General features: G+C 45.6%; 1 protein-coding gene across 4 annotated transcripts in view; it reads right to left on the bottom strand.

Annotated features, from left to right (window-relative positions):
- Positions 1-498: 498 nt before the first annotated feature.
- The window catches only part of DNAJB2 (DnaJ heat shock protein family (Hsp40) member B2), a 218,206-nt gene continuing 207,975 nt past the window's right edge, over positions 499-10,729 (bottom strand). For 3 of the 4 annotated variants that reach the window (XM_063933842.1, XM_063933843.1, XM_063933841.1), the window contains 2 exons: positions 4,201-4,271; positions 1,175-2,181 (listed from right to left, as the gene is read on the bottom strand). In XM_063933842.1, coding sequence (XP_063789912.1) covers positions 1,718-2,181; positions 4,201-4,271 — 535 coding nt within the window. In that variant the 3' untranslated portion in view covers positions 1,175-1,717. Of the gene's footprint in view, positions 788-1,174; positions 2,182-4,200; positions 4,272-10,729 lie in introns of those variants that run through there. The other variant, XM_063933844.1, reaches the window with a different exon arrangement.

The raw sequence follows: 10,729 nt of genomic DNA, 5'->3' as shown, positions 1-10,729 counted from the left end.
TTAGGTGTAGGATGTGGGGAGATGGGGGCGGTGGGGGTCAGGCTGCGGGAAGGGTGGGTTAGAGGGGTAGGAGTGAAGGGTTAGCCTACGTACGATCCAGGTGTCGGGATCCTGCGCATTGGGATGCTGCTGTCTGTGTTCTGACTGCCGCCATCCCAATATCATCACAATTACATGAATGTATTAACAATTTAATATAAGATGAAAATTACAAATGAAAAAAAGGAGTTTATTAAAAGTAGTCTGGTTTATTTTAGTAAAGATCCAATAAACTTTCCATCATACACACAAATTCATCTTTTCTCGATCGACTATATTAATGTGATACACCTTTACTACCATGTCACAGGAAGTCAGTCCATTGAGTGTTCCTCAGTAACAATTATTAAGCATATCTGAAAGCAAGTATTATTGGAGCTATGTATTCATTCCACAACCTTACCTTTATATAAATATATATTACACAAACATTCCTGCTTCTCCTCCCCCCCCCCCCCCCCCCCCCCACCACAGTCCAGCACATAAATTTCCTAGATCCAGCACCTTCAAAATTCACCAAGTCTTATTCCCAACCCCAGGTTCTAAAAGAAGAAAGTAAGTTTTTTTCCAGTTCAGTGCAGAATATGGGACAGGGGTCCCGTGAATCCATCAGGATTGTAGAGCCCACATGCCAAACCTGCGCAGAGGAAGGGTGCATTGTGTTGGAAGAAAGCCTGTTTGTGCTCCCCTCGCACCCCCCCAGCCAGCGACGATAACAGTACTGTGTGACTCCATTCTCAGAACACACCTAGTAAGAAAAGCAAAACATTCAGTAGGCAAATAATTAATGGGACAGTGTAACACTGAGTATCACTTGTTGAAAAATCATAATTTTCTATGTGCTGTAATAAATGTACTGCAGAGAACAGGAATACAGATGCAACATGTAAATCAGTACAGTAGTTGTCAAGCGGTGTTCTATTCAATAGGGATAGAAGGAGGATGTAAGAGTTCAGAATACAATATTTTCAAACTAGATTAACGGCAGCATCTGAAGTCTCCAGCTCACAATTAAGATCGGTTAAAACAGCTTTGATATACAGTATGCTTATTTTTCTAATAGCAGGAAGTAGAGATAATCATAATAATTCTCTGAAAATCATCTTATTCTCAACTAGACATGAAAAAAAAAAAGAACACTGAAGATTTTCTTTTAATGGAATCCGGTAAATAAATTACATAAACTATATGGCACAAAATGATGGCAATGTCACAAAATGATATCAATGTTCCACTATCCCATTAAGTACAGTTGAGATTTATGCCTAATTTACATTCTAACTTTCAAAGGCACTTGCTAGTTGATCAGGGTCTTCATCCCTGACCACAATTGTGAAACCGCACAGTAACAGAGTGAAAGCAACAAGCAGACAGCCAGAAACTGCACTCTTCGGGAAGCTATCCCGAGTAAGTGCCCAGCAGAGATCCATCTGACTAGATGAGGCCGCGCTCTGCATGTCTTGCAGGGCAGGTGGAAGGAAGACATAATACATAAAGTGCTTTTAGAAAACGCAAGCTTGTCAACTCTGTATAATCCACTGCTATAGCTGCCTGAGGAAAAAGAAGTGCAACACTTTGCAGAGGCAGAGGTCTGTTATATAGATTAAAAAATAAATAAATCTCACTCTCACATCAAATGTTTGCATAAGCTGTAGGGTTTTGTTAAAGCCCAGAGTCACTAACAGATGTAACATCTACTTTTGCTCTTTTTGTCATCTTTGTCTTCGGTTTTTAAGCTCCCCTGCTCCCCCCTGCTTTCAGCTTCCTCTATTTGCTTTTGCTGATGTTCTGCCTGCTGATGCCTGGGCTGATCTACCATCTGATGGTGCCTTGACTGATCTCCCTGTCTCTGCCCTTTGTGCTGTCCCACTACCTCTTCTGGCTGTCCTTTCACTTTTTTCTGTTTCATTTTCACACCTGCTTGGTGTTGCCCTGCAGCTTCCATCTCAGAAAGACTGTAAGCCATAGCCAGCTGAAGATCCTCATCTTCATCATCGCTGTCCAACACCACATAAGCCGGGGAGGAACTCCGAGTACGCTGTACGTTGTATGGGGACTCTCTGAGCCGTGTGTTGGTGGATGGCGCATCTCTCTGATCCCTTTTGCTCATTTCCAGTGCAAGGGCAAGTTCATCCTCTACCCCTGTAAAATAGGCACCAGGAACATGATCAAAAATGTCTGGTAACTTTCATATGTTTTATTAACACACATAGATAGTTATTTAGATTTCAAAGAACAATATATAAACTGCAATACAACAAAACAGCACATACTGTTAGCTTATAATTTAACCCTTTGGTAACAAAGCTATCGGGAGGGTGCATTTATGAACACAAAAAATAGCTGTGCAGCAAGCTACATATAGGATCGCTTAAATGAGATTCAGAGCTGCCAATACATATTCACCGACAAGGCATATTTTCTGGATTTCCCAGTAAGTGCACAGATGATTCCATTTATAAACTGTCCCGTGCTTGCAGTACTGTAGAAACGTAACCTGTAAACTTGCACTGAAATGCTCCATCTATGTTCTCAAATGTACCTCGCTGAGTTATGTATCTTCTCATTTCCTATATCTGCCATATACTGACCTGGATATCCTACGTGCTCTGTAGCCAGCAAGTCTTTGGCTAGTTGAATTGTATTGTGTAACATTACACTGGGGTACAGATTGAATAGGGGGAGGTATGTACTGCATATCTGTTTCACGGTTATGATTTTATATTTTGATCTTAGTCAGTATGTGTCTAAAATTCAATGAAAGTTTTGCCTATGTGACTGTCGTCTCCTTTAATTTGCACTATACTATACTATTTGCTGGCATTAGACGTGACAATGTAGACCAATAGTAATCCATTGTTCCTCTGTCCAAAAATGATCTAGTTGTATTGCCCCATCCAGCCCAGCTACGGAATTTACCACATCTTGTCACTCCTAGTTGACATTCTAGAGAATTAACAAAAATGTACATGTCAGGGAGCCAAGTAGGTATCCCTGAGTTTGCACTCTGACTATGGTCGGGATGTAGTTAATATACTGGGTGTAGGGATCCCGGCGTTGAGGCTCCCGATGCCGGAATCCTGACAGCCAATAAAATGCCGGCGGTTGGAATACCGACCGGACCCTGATATTCCCACTCGGGTGGTGGGTCTAAACCACCACCCGAGGGAGAATAGAACCCGTGGCGAGCGCTTAATAGTTATAGCATAGACATTAGTGCTCTAATAGCTTCTTCAATGACTGGGTTCTGGAGCATATCTGAAAAAAGACTAATAAAGTAACACTTTATTTACATAACGGAGTACAATGCTTAGTTATAGAAATTATATAAATAAAAATGGTTACAGATTACATAGATAAACTCGTTGCAATTTCAAAGTAAGCATTTACATAGAATTATATTCATCTTATTCTGTGGCTGGGGAAAATGGTAGAAAAATGCAGGCCCAGGTTTAACTTGGCATTGATCCCCCAAAGTCTGACATATCTGTTATCCACTGTTCTCCATCTCCATAGATCAGTGGTTCTCAAACTCGGTCCTCAAGACCCCACACAGTGCATGTTTTGCAGGTAACCCAGTAAGTGCACAGGTGTATTAATTACTCACTGACACATTTTAAAAGGTCCACAGGTGGAGCTAATTGTGTTACTTGTGATTCTGTGAGGAGACCTGCAAAACATGCACCGTGTGGGGTCCTGAGGACCGAGTTTGAGAACCTGTGCCATAGATGATATCATAACCAAGTTCCTGATGACTGGCTGGCTTGGTAGTTAACCTAGGATTTATACCAGGACCGCCCTCACAACTTTTAACCTAAGTACAAATAATTGTACATAATTTCCCCTGTGTAGTGGCAACCTGTAATATGGTAGCTTCACATTAATCTTTATTATTACAGCTATACAAGATTTTAAAAATGACTGCTCTAGGAGGTGTGATTGCTAAGATACTTAATTTCTCTCAAACCATAGGTCCTAGATGCCACCAAATACCAGTCTAGCTTACAGTTATTTTGCTATGATTTTGAGAATTCCTAGTTGTTACGGTTACTGTAGAAATGTCAATTTACATCATATATGACTCCACTCCTGTGACTGCTACCCCTTCTGCTCTTCATATTCACTGCACAGGTTAATTACGCTCTATAAAAATGCCCTTACCGTTCACCTGGATGGATTTCAGCTGGCCATCCTCCTCCACCTCAACTCGCTCCACCCCATTCTCTACTCTCCTGTAAGGAAGACCACATTGGTTAGTATAGGCAAATAGAGTGGCTTCTCAATAGCACATCTCTCCCCAATTAAGGCCAAGTTGTGTATACTCTTCCCCATACATGATGGAGGTGGCCATTTTTTATGCCAAGCCAATACTGATGATAATATAGCCAATTCATTCACTAGAACTAGTAACGTCACTATGTGCAACATGCCTCATTGAGGTCACTAGCATCAAAAATAGCTGCCTCTGTGTATATACAACATGTAAACTTTATAAGTGGTCAGTTTATTGGGGAGAAGAGTGGAGTCAACTACAGTCGATAGTTTTCACAAATGCACAAGAGACATGCTCAGGCTGCAAAATCCACAAATAAAATCTGAATCGCGTAGTCTGTGGCAAAACATTTCCACGTAACTCAAAGTAAGAGGGAAAATAAGATTTTACTTACCGGTAAATCTATTTCTCGTAGTCCGTAGTGGATGCTGGGGACTCCGTAAGGACCATGGGGAATAGACGGGCTCCGCAGGAGACATGGGCACTTTAAGAAAGAATTTAGGTTCTGGTGTGCACTGGCTCCTCCCTCTATGCCCCTCCTCCAGACCTCAGTTAGAGAAACTGTGCCCAGAAGAGCTGACAGTACAAGGAAAGGATTTTGGTAATCCAGGGTAAGATTCATACCAGCCACACCGTATAACATGTGATAACAACCAGTTAACAGTATGACAAATAACAGAGCATCAGGTCAAACCCTGATGCAACCATAACTTAACCCTTATTGAAGCAATAACTATATACAAGTATTGCAGAAGAAGTCCGCACTTGGGACGGGCGCCCAGCATCCACTACGGACTACGAGAAATAGATTTACCGATAAGTAAAATCTTATTTTCTCTAACGTCCTAGTGGATGCTGGGGACTCCGTAAGGGCCATGGGGATTATACCAAAGCTCCCAAACGGGCGGGAGAGTGCGGATGACTCTGCAGCACCGAATGAGCAAACACAAGGTCCTCCTCAGCCAGGGTATCAAACTTGTAGAACTTTGCAAAAGTGTTTGAACCTGACCAAGTAGCCACTCGGCAAAGCTGTAATGCCGAGACCCCTCGGACAGCCGCCCAAGAAGAGCCCACCTTCCTAGTGGAATGGGCCTTAACTGATTTTGGCAGCGGCAATCCTGCCGCAGAATGAGCCTGCTGAATCGTGTTACAGATCCAGCGAGCAATAGTTTGCTTTGAAGCAGGAGCACCAAGCTTGTTGGAAGCATACAGGATAAACAATGACTCTGTTTTCCTGACCCTAGCCGTTCTGGCTACATAAACCTTCAAAGCCCTGACCACATCAAGTAACTCGGAATCCTCCAAGTCAGTAGTAGCCACAGGCACCACAATAGGTTGGTTTATATGAAAGGATGAAACCACTTTTCGGCAGAAATTGTGGACGGGTCCGCAATTCTGCTCTATCCACATGGAAGACCAGATAGGGGCTTTTATGTGACAAAGCCGCCAACTCTGACACACGCCTAGCCGAACCCAAGGCTAATAGCATGACCACCATCCACGTGAGACATTTCAACTCCACCGTTTTGAGTGGTTCAAACCAGTGGGATTTCAGGAAACTCAACACCACGTTAAGATCCCAAGGTGCCACTGGAGGCACAAAAGGGGGCTGAATATGCAGCACTCCCTTTACAAACGTCTGAACTTCAGGTAGAGAAGCCAACTCCTTTTGAAAGAAAATGGATAGGGCCGAAATCTGGACCTTAATGGAACCCAATTTTAGGCCCAAATTCACTCCGGACTGTAGGAAGTGAAGGAAACGGCCCAGCTGGAATTCCTCCGTAGGAGCATTCCTGGCCTCACACCAAGCAACATATTTTCGCCATATACGGTGATAATGTTGAGCTGTCACATCCTTCCTAGCCTTTATCAGCGTAGGAATGACCTCATCCGGAATACGGTGCTAATGTTGAGCTGTCACGTCCTGGAATGCCTTTCCCTGCTAGGATCTGGCGTTCAACCGCCATGCCGTCAAACGCAGCCGCGGTAAGTCTTGGAACAGACAGGGCCTCTGTTGCAACAAGTCCCGTCTTAGAGGAAGAGGCCACGGGTCCTCTGTGAGCATTTCTTGCAGATCTGGATACCAAGTCCTTCTTGGCCAATCCGGAACAATGAGTACTGCTGACAGTGCGCTTACGTGATTCTCCGCCCAGCGAAGAATTCTGGTGGCTTCCGCCATCGCCACTCTGCTCCTTGTGCCTTTACATGAGCCACTGCGGTGATGTTGTCTGACTGAATCAGAACCGGTTGGTCGCGAAGCAGGGTCTCCGCTTGACGTAGGGCGTTGTATATGGCCCTTAGTTCCAGGATGTTGATGTGAAGGCAAGTCTCTTGACTTGACCACAGACCTTGGAAATTTCTTCCCTGTGTGACTGCACCCCAACCTCGGAGGCTTGCGTCCGTGGTCACCAGGACCCAGTCCTGAATGCCGAATCTGCGGCCCTCGAGAAGGTGAGCGCTCTGCAGCCACCACAGGAGTGACACCCTGGCCCTGGGGGATAGGGTAATTAACCGATGCATCTGAAGACGTGATCCGGACCACTTTTCCAGTAAGTCCCATTGAAAAGTCCTCGCATGGAACCTGCCGAAGGGAATGGCCTCGTATGATGCCACCATCTTTCCCAGGACACGAGTGCAGTGATGCACTGACACCTGTTTTGGTTTTAATAGGTTCCTGACCAGTGTCATGAGTTCCTGAGCTTTCTCCATCGGGAGATAAACCCTTTTCTGGTCTGTGTCTAGAATCATGCCCAGGAAAGGCAGACGAGTCGTAGGAATATTTAGAATCCAGCCGTGTTGCCGTAACACTTCCAGAGAAAGTGCTACGCTGATCAGCAACTGCTCTCTTGATCTCGCTTTTATGAGGAGATCGTCCAAGTATGGGATAATTGTAACTCCTTGCTTCCGCAGGAGTACCATCATTTCCGCCATTACCTTGGTAAATATTCTCGGAGCTGTGGAGAGACCAAACGGCAACGTCTGAAATTGGTAATGACAATGCTGTACCACAAATCTGAGGTACGCCTGATGAGGTGGATAAATGGGGACATGAAGGTATGCATCCTTTATGTCCAGAGACACCAATTAATCCCCTCCTTCCAGGCTTGCGATGACCGCTCTCAGCGATTCCATCTTGAACTTGAACCTTTTCAGGGATTTTAAATTCAATATAGGTCTGACCGAACCGTCCGGTTTCGGGACTACAAACATGGTCGAATAATAACCCCTTCCTTGTTGAAGGAGGGGAACCTTGACCACCACCTGTTGAAGATACAATTTGTGAATTGCAGTTAACACTATTTCCCTCTCGTGGGGGGAAGCTGGCAGGGCCGATTTGAGGTATCAGTGAGGGGGCATCTCCTCGAATTCCAGCTTGTATCCCTGAGACACAATATCTATTGCCCAGGGATCCAACTGGGAGTGAACCCACTTGTGGCTGAAATTTCGAAGATGTGCCCCCACCGGGCCTAGCTCCGCCTGGGGAGCCCCAGCGTCATGCGGTGGATTTTGTAGAGGCCGGGGAGGACTTCTGTTCCTGGGAACTAGCTGTGTTGTGCAGCTTCTTTCCTCTGTCCCCGCCTCTGGCAAGAAAGGACGCACCTCGGACTTTCTTGTTTTTCTGTGATCGAAAGGACTGCATTTGATAATACGGTGCTCTCTTAGGCTGTGAGGAAACATATGGCAAAAATTTTTACTTTCCAGTAGTAGCTGTGGAGACCAGATCCGAGAGACCCTCCCCAAACAATTCCTCACCCTTGTAAGGTAAAACTTCCATATGCCTTTTTGAGTCGGCATCACCTGTCCATTGCCGAGTCCACAGGACCCTTCTGGCAGAAATTGACATAGCATTTATTCTAGAACCCAGTAGACTAATGTCTCTTTGAGCATCTCTCATATATAGGACAGCGTCTTTAATATGCCCCAAGGTCAACAATATAGTATCCTTGTCTAAGGTATCAATTTCCTCAGACACGGTACCCGTCCATGCTGCTACAGCACTACACACCCAGGCCGACGGGATCGCCGGCCTCAGTAAGGTACCTGAATGTGTATAAATGGACTTCAGGGTAACCTCCTGTTTGCGATCCGCAGCATCTTTGAGGGTAGCCGTATCCTGTGACGGCAGGGCTACCTTTTTGGATAAGCGTGTTAAAGCTTTGTCCACCTTAGGGGAGGATTCCCAGCGTAACCTGTCCGTTGGCGGGAAAGGATACGCCATAAGAATCCTTTTGGAAATCTGCAGTTTTTTATCTGGAGATTCCCAAGCCTATTCACATAACTCATTTAGCTCGTGTGAGGGGGGAAAGGTTACCTCCAGCTTCTTTTCCCCATACATATGTACCCTCTTGTCAGGGACTGGGATTTCCTCTGTGATGTGCAACACATCCTTAATTGCTATAATCATATAATGGATGGATTTAGCCAATTTTGGCTGTAACTTTGCATCATCGTAATCGACACTGGAGTCAGAATCCATGTCGGTATCTGTGTCAACAATTTGGGATAGTGGGCGCTTCTGAGACCCTGACGGCCTCTGCGACATAGGATCAGGCATGGGTTGGGACCCTGACTGTCCTGAGGCTTCAGCTTTTTCTAACCTTTTATGCAAGGAATTAACATTATCATTTAAAACCTTCCACATATCCATCCAATCAGGTGTCGGCGCCGTCGGTGGAGACACCACATTCATTTGCTCCCGCTCTGCATCCACATAGCCTTCCTCATCAGACATGTCGACACAAGCGTACCGACACACCACACACACAGGGAATGCCCTTTTTGAAGACAGTTCCCCCACAAGGCCCTTAGGAGAGACAGAGAGAGAGTATGCCAGCACACACCCCAGCGCTATAAACCCAGGAATAACACAGTAACTTAATGTTAACCCAGTAGCTGCTGTTTATATATTGTCTTTTGCGCCTAATTATGTGCCCCCCCTCTCTTTTTACCCTCTTCTACCGTGTATCTGCAGGGGAGAGCCTGGGAAGCTTCCTCTCAGCGGAGCTGTGGAGAAAAAATGGCGCTGGTGAGTGCTGAGAAAGAAGCTCCGCCCCCTCGGCGGCGGGCTTCTGTCCCGCTTAAATATGCAATTCTTGGCGGGGGCTCATACATATATACAGTGCCCAGCTGTATATATGTTTAACTTTTGCCAAAAGAGGTCCCAAATGCTGCCCAGGGCGCCCCCCCCCCCCCCCCCCTGCGCCCTGCACCCTTACAGTGACCAGAGTATGTGAGGTGTGTGGGAGCAATGGCGCACAGCTGCAGTGCTGTGCGTTACCTCAGTGAAGAACGGAGTCTTCTGCCGCCTGTTAAGTCTTCTTTGCTTCTCATGCTCACCCGGCTTCTGTCTTCCGGCTCTGCGAGTGGGACGGCGGCGCGGCTCTGGGATCGGACGGCGAGGGTGAGATCCTGCGTACGATCCCTCTGGAGCTAATGGTGTCCAGTAGCCTAAGAAGCAGGACCTAGCTTCAGAGAGTAGGGCTGCTTCTCTCCCCTCAGTCCCACGATGCAGGGAGTCTGTTGCCAGCAGAGCTCCCTGAAAATAAAAAACCTAACAAAATACTTTCTTTCAGCAAACTCAGGAGAGCTCACTGAAAAGCACCCAGCTCGTCTGGGCACAGTATCAAAGGTCTGGAGGAGGGGCATAGAGGGAGGAGCCATTGCACACCAGAACCTGAATTCTTTCTTAAAGTGCCCATGTCTCCTGCGGAGCCCGTCTATTCCCCATGGTCCTTACTGAGTCCCCAGCATCCACTAGGACGTTAGAGAAATAGTGATTATCATTTTAGGAGAGGCATCTACTTAAAGTTCTGGAATGATTTTTTTTATCTCATGACAGACTCTTACACTACCCAATCTAACCGCAGTTCATTCACTTCAACTCTAATGACAAGTTTTTCCGCTCCTTCTACCCCATGTCTCATGGCACTTTCTCATCCTCTCTGAAATACACTATGGGGTATATTTACTAAAATTCGTATTTTCCCGTTTGAGGTCAAAGTTCAATCACGAATGACATCGAAAGTGTAAAGTTGCAACTTTTTGAATTTATTACGACTAATTTACTAAGCTGTCGTATTCTGCATTTTCGGATTTTCAGATGTCTATGTCATTCGGTTTTTTTGGCAGTGTTTTACGCGAGTGACTTGTAAAACACTGCCGACTTTAATACAATGAATCTCGGCCAGATCTGAGAGATCCGTGCTGGGCTTCATTGTGCACCTTTTAAAAAATTGTATTCAGTGTTAAAATAAAATAAAAAAATTGTGTGGGGTCCCCCCTCCTAAGCCAAACCAGCCTCGGGCTCTTTGAGCCGGTCCTGGTTGAAAAAATCTGGGGGGAAAAATGATAGGGGTTCCCCCATATTTCATCAACCAGCACCGGGCTCTGCGCCTGGTCCTGGTTCCAAAAATACGG

The sequence above is a fragment of the Pseudophryne corroboree genome, chromosome 7, assembly GCF_028390025.1.
Source record: "Pseudophryne corroboree isolate aPseCor3 chromosome 7, aPseCor3.hap2, whole genome shotgun sequence".
Lineage (NCBI taxonomy): Eukaryota > Metazoa > Chordata > Amphibia > Anura > Myobatrachidae > Pseudophryne > Pseudophryne corroboree.
This window is presented reverse-complemented; position numbering and strand designations above follow the sequence as displayed.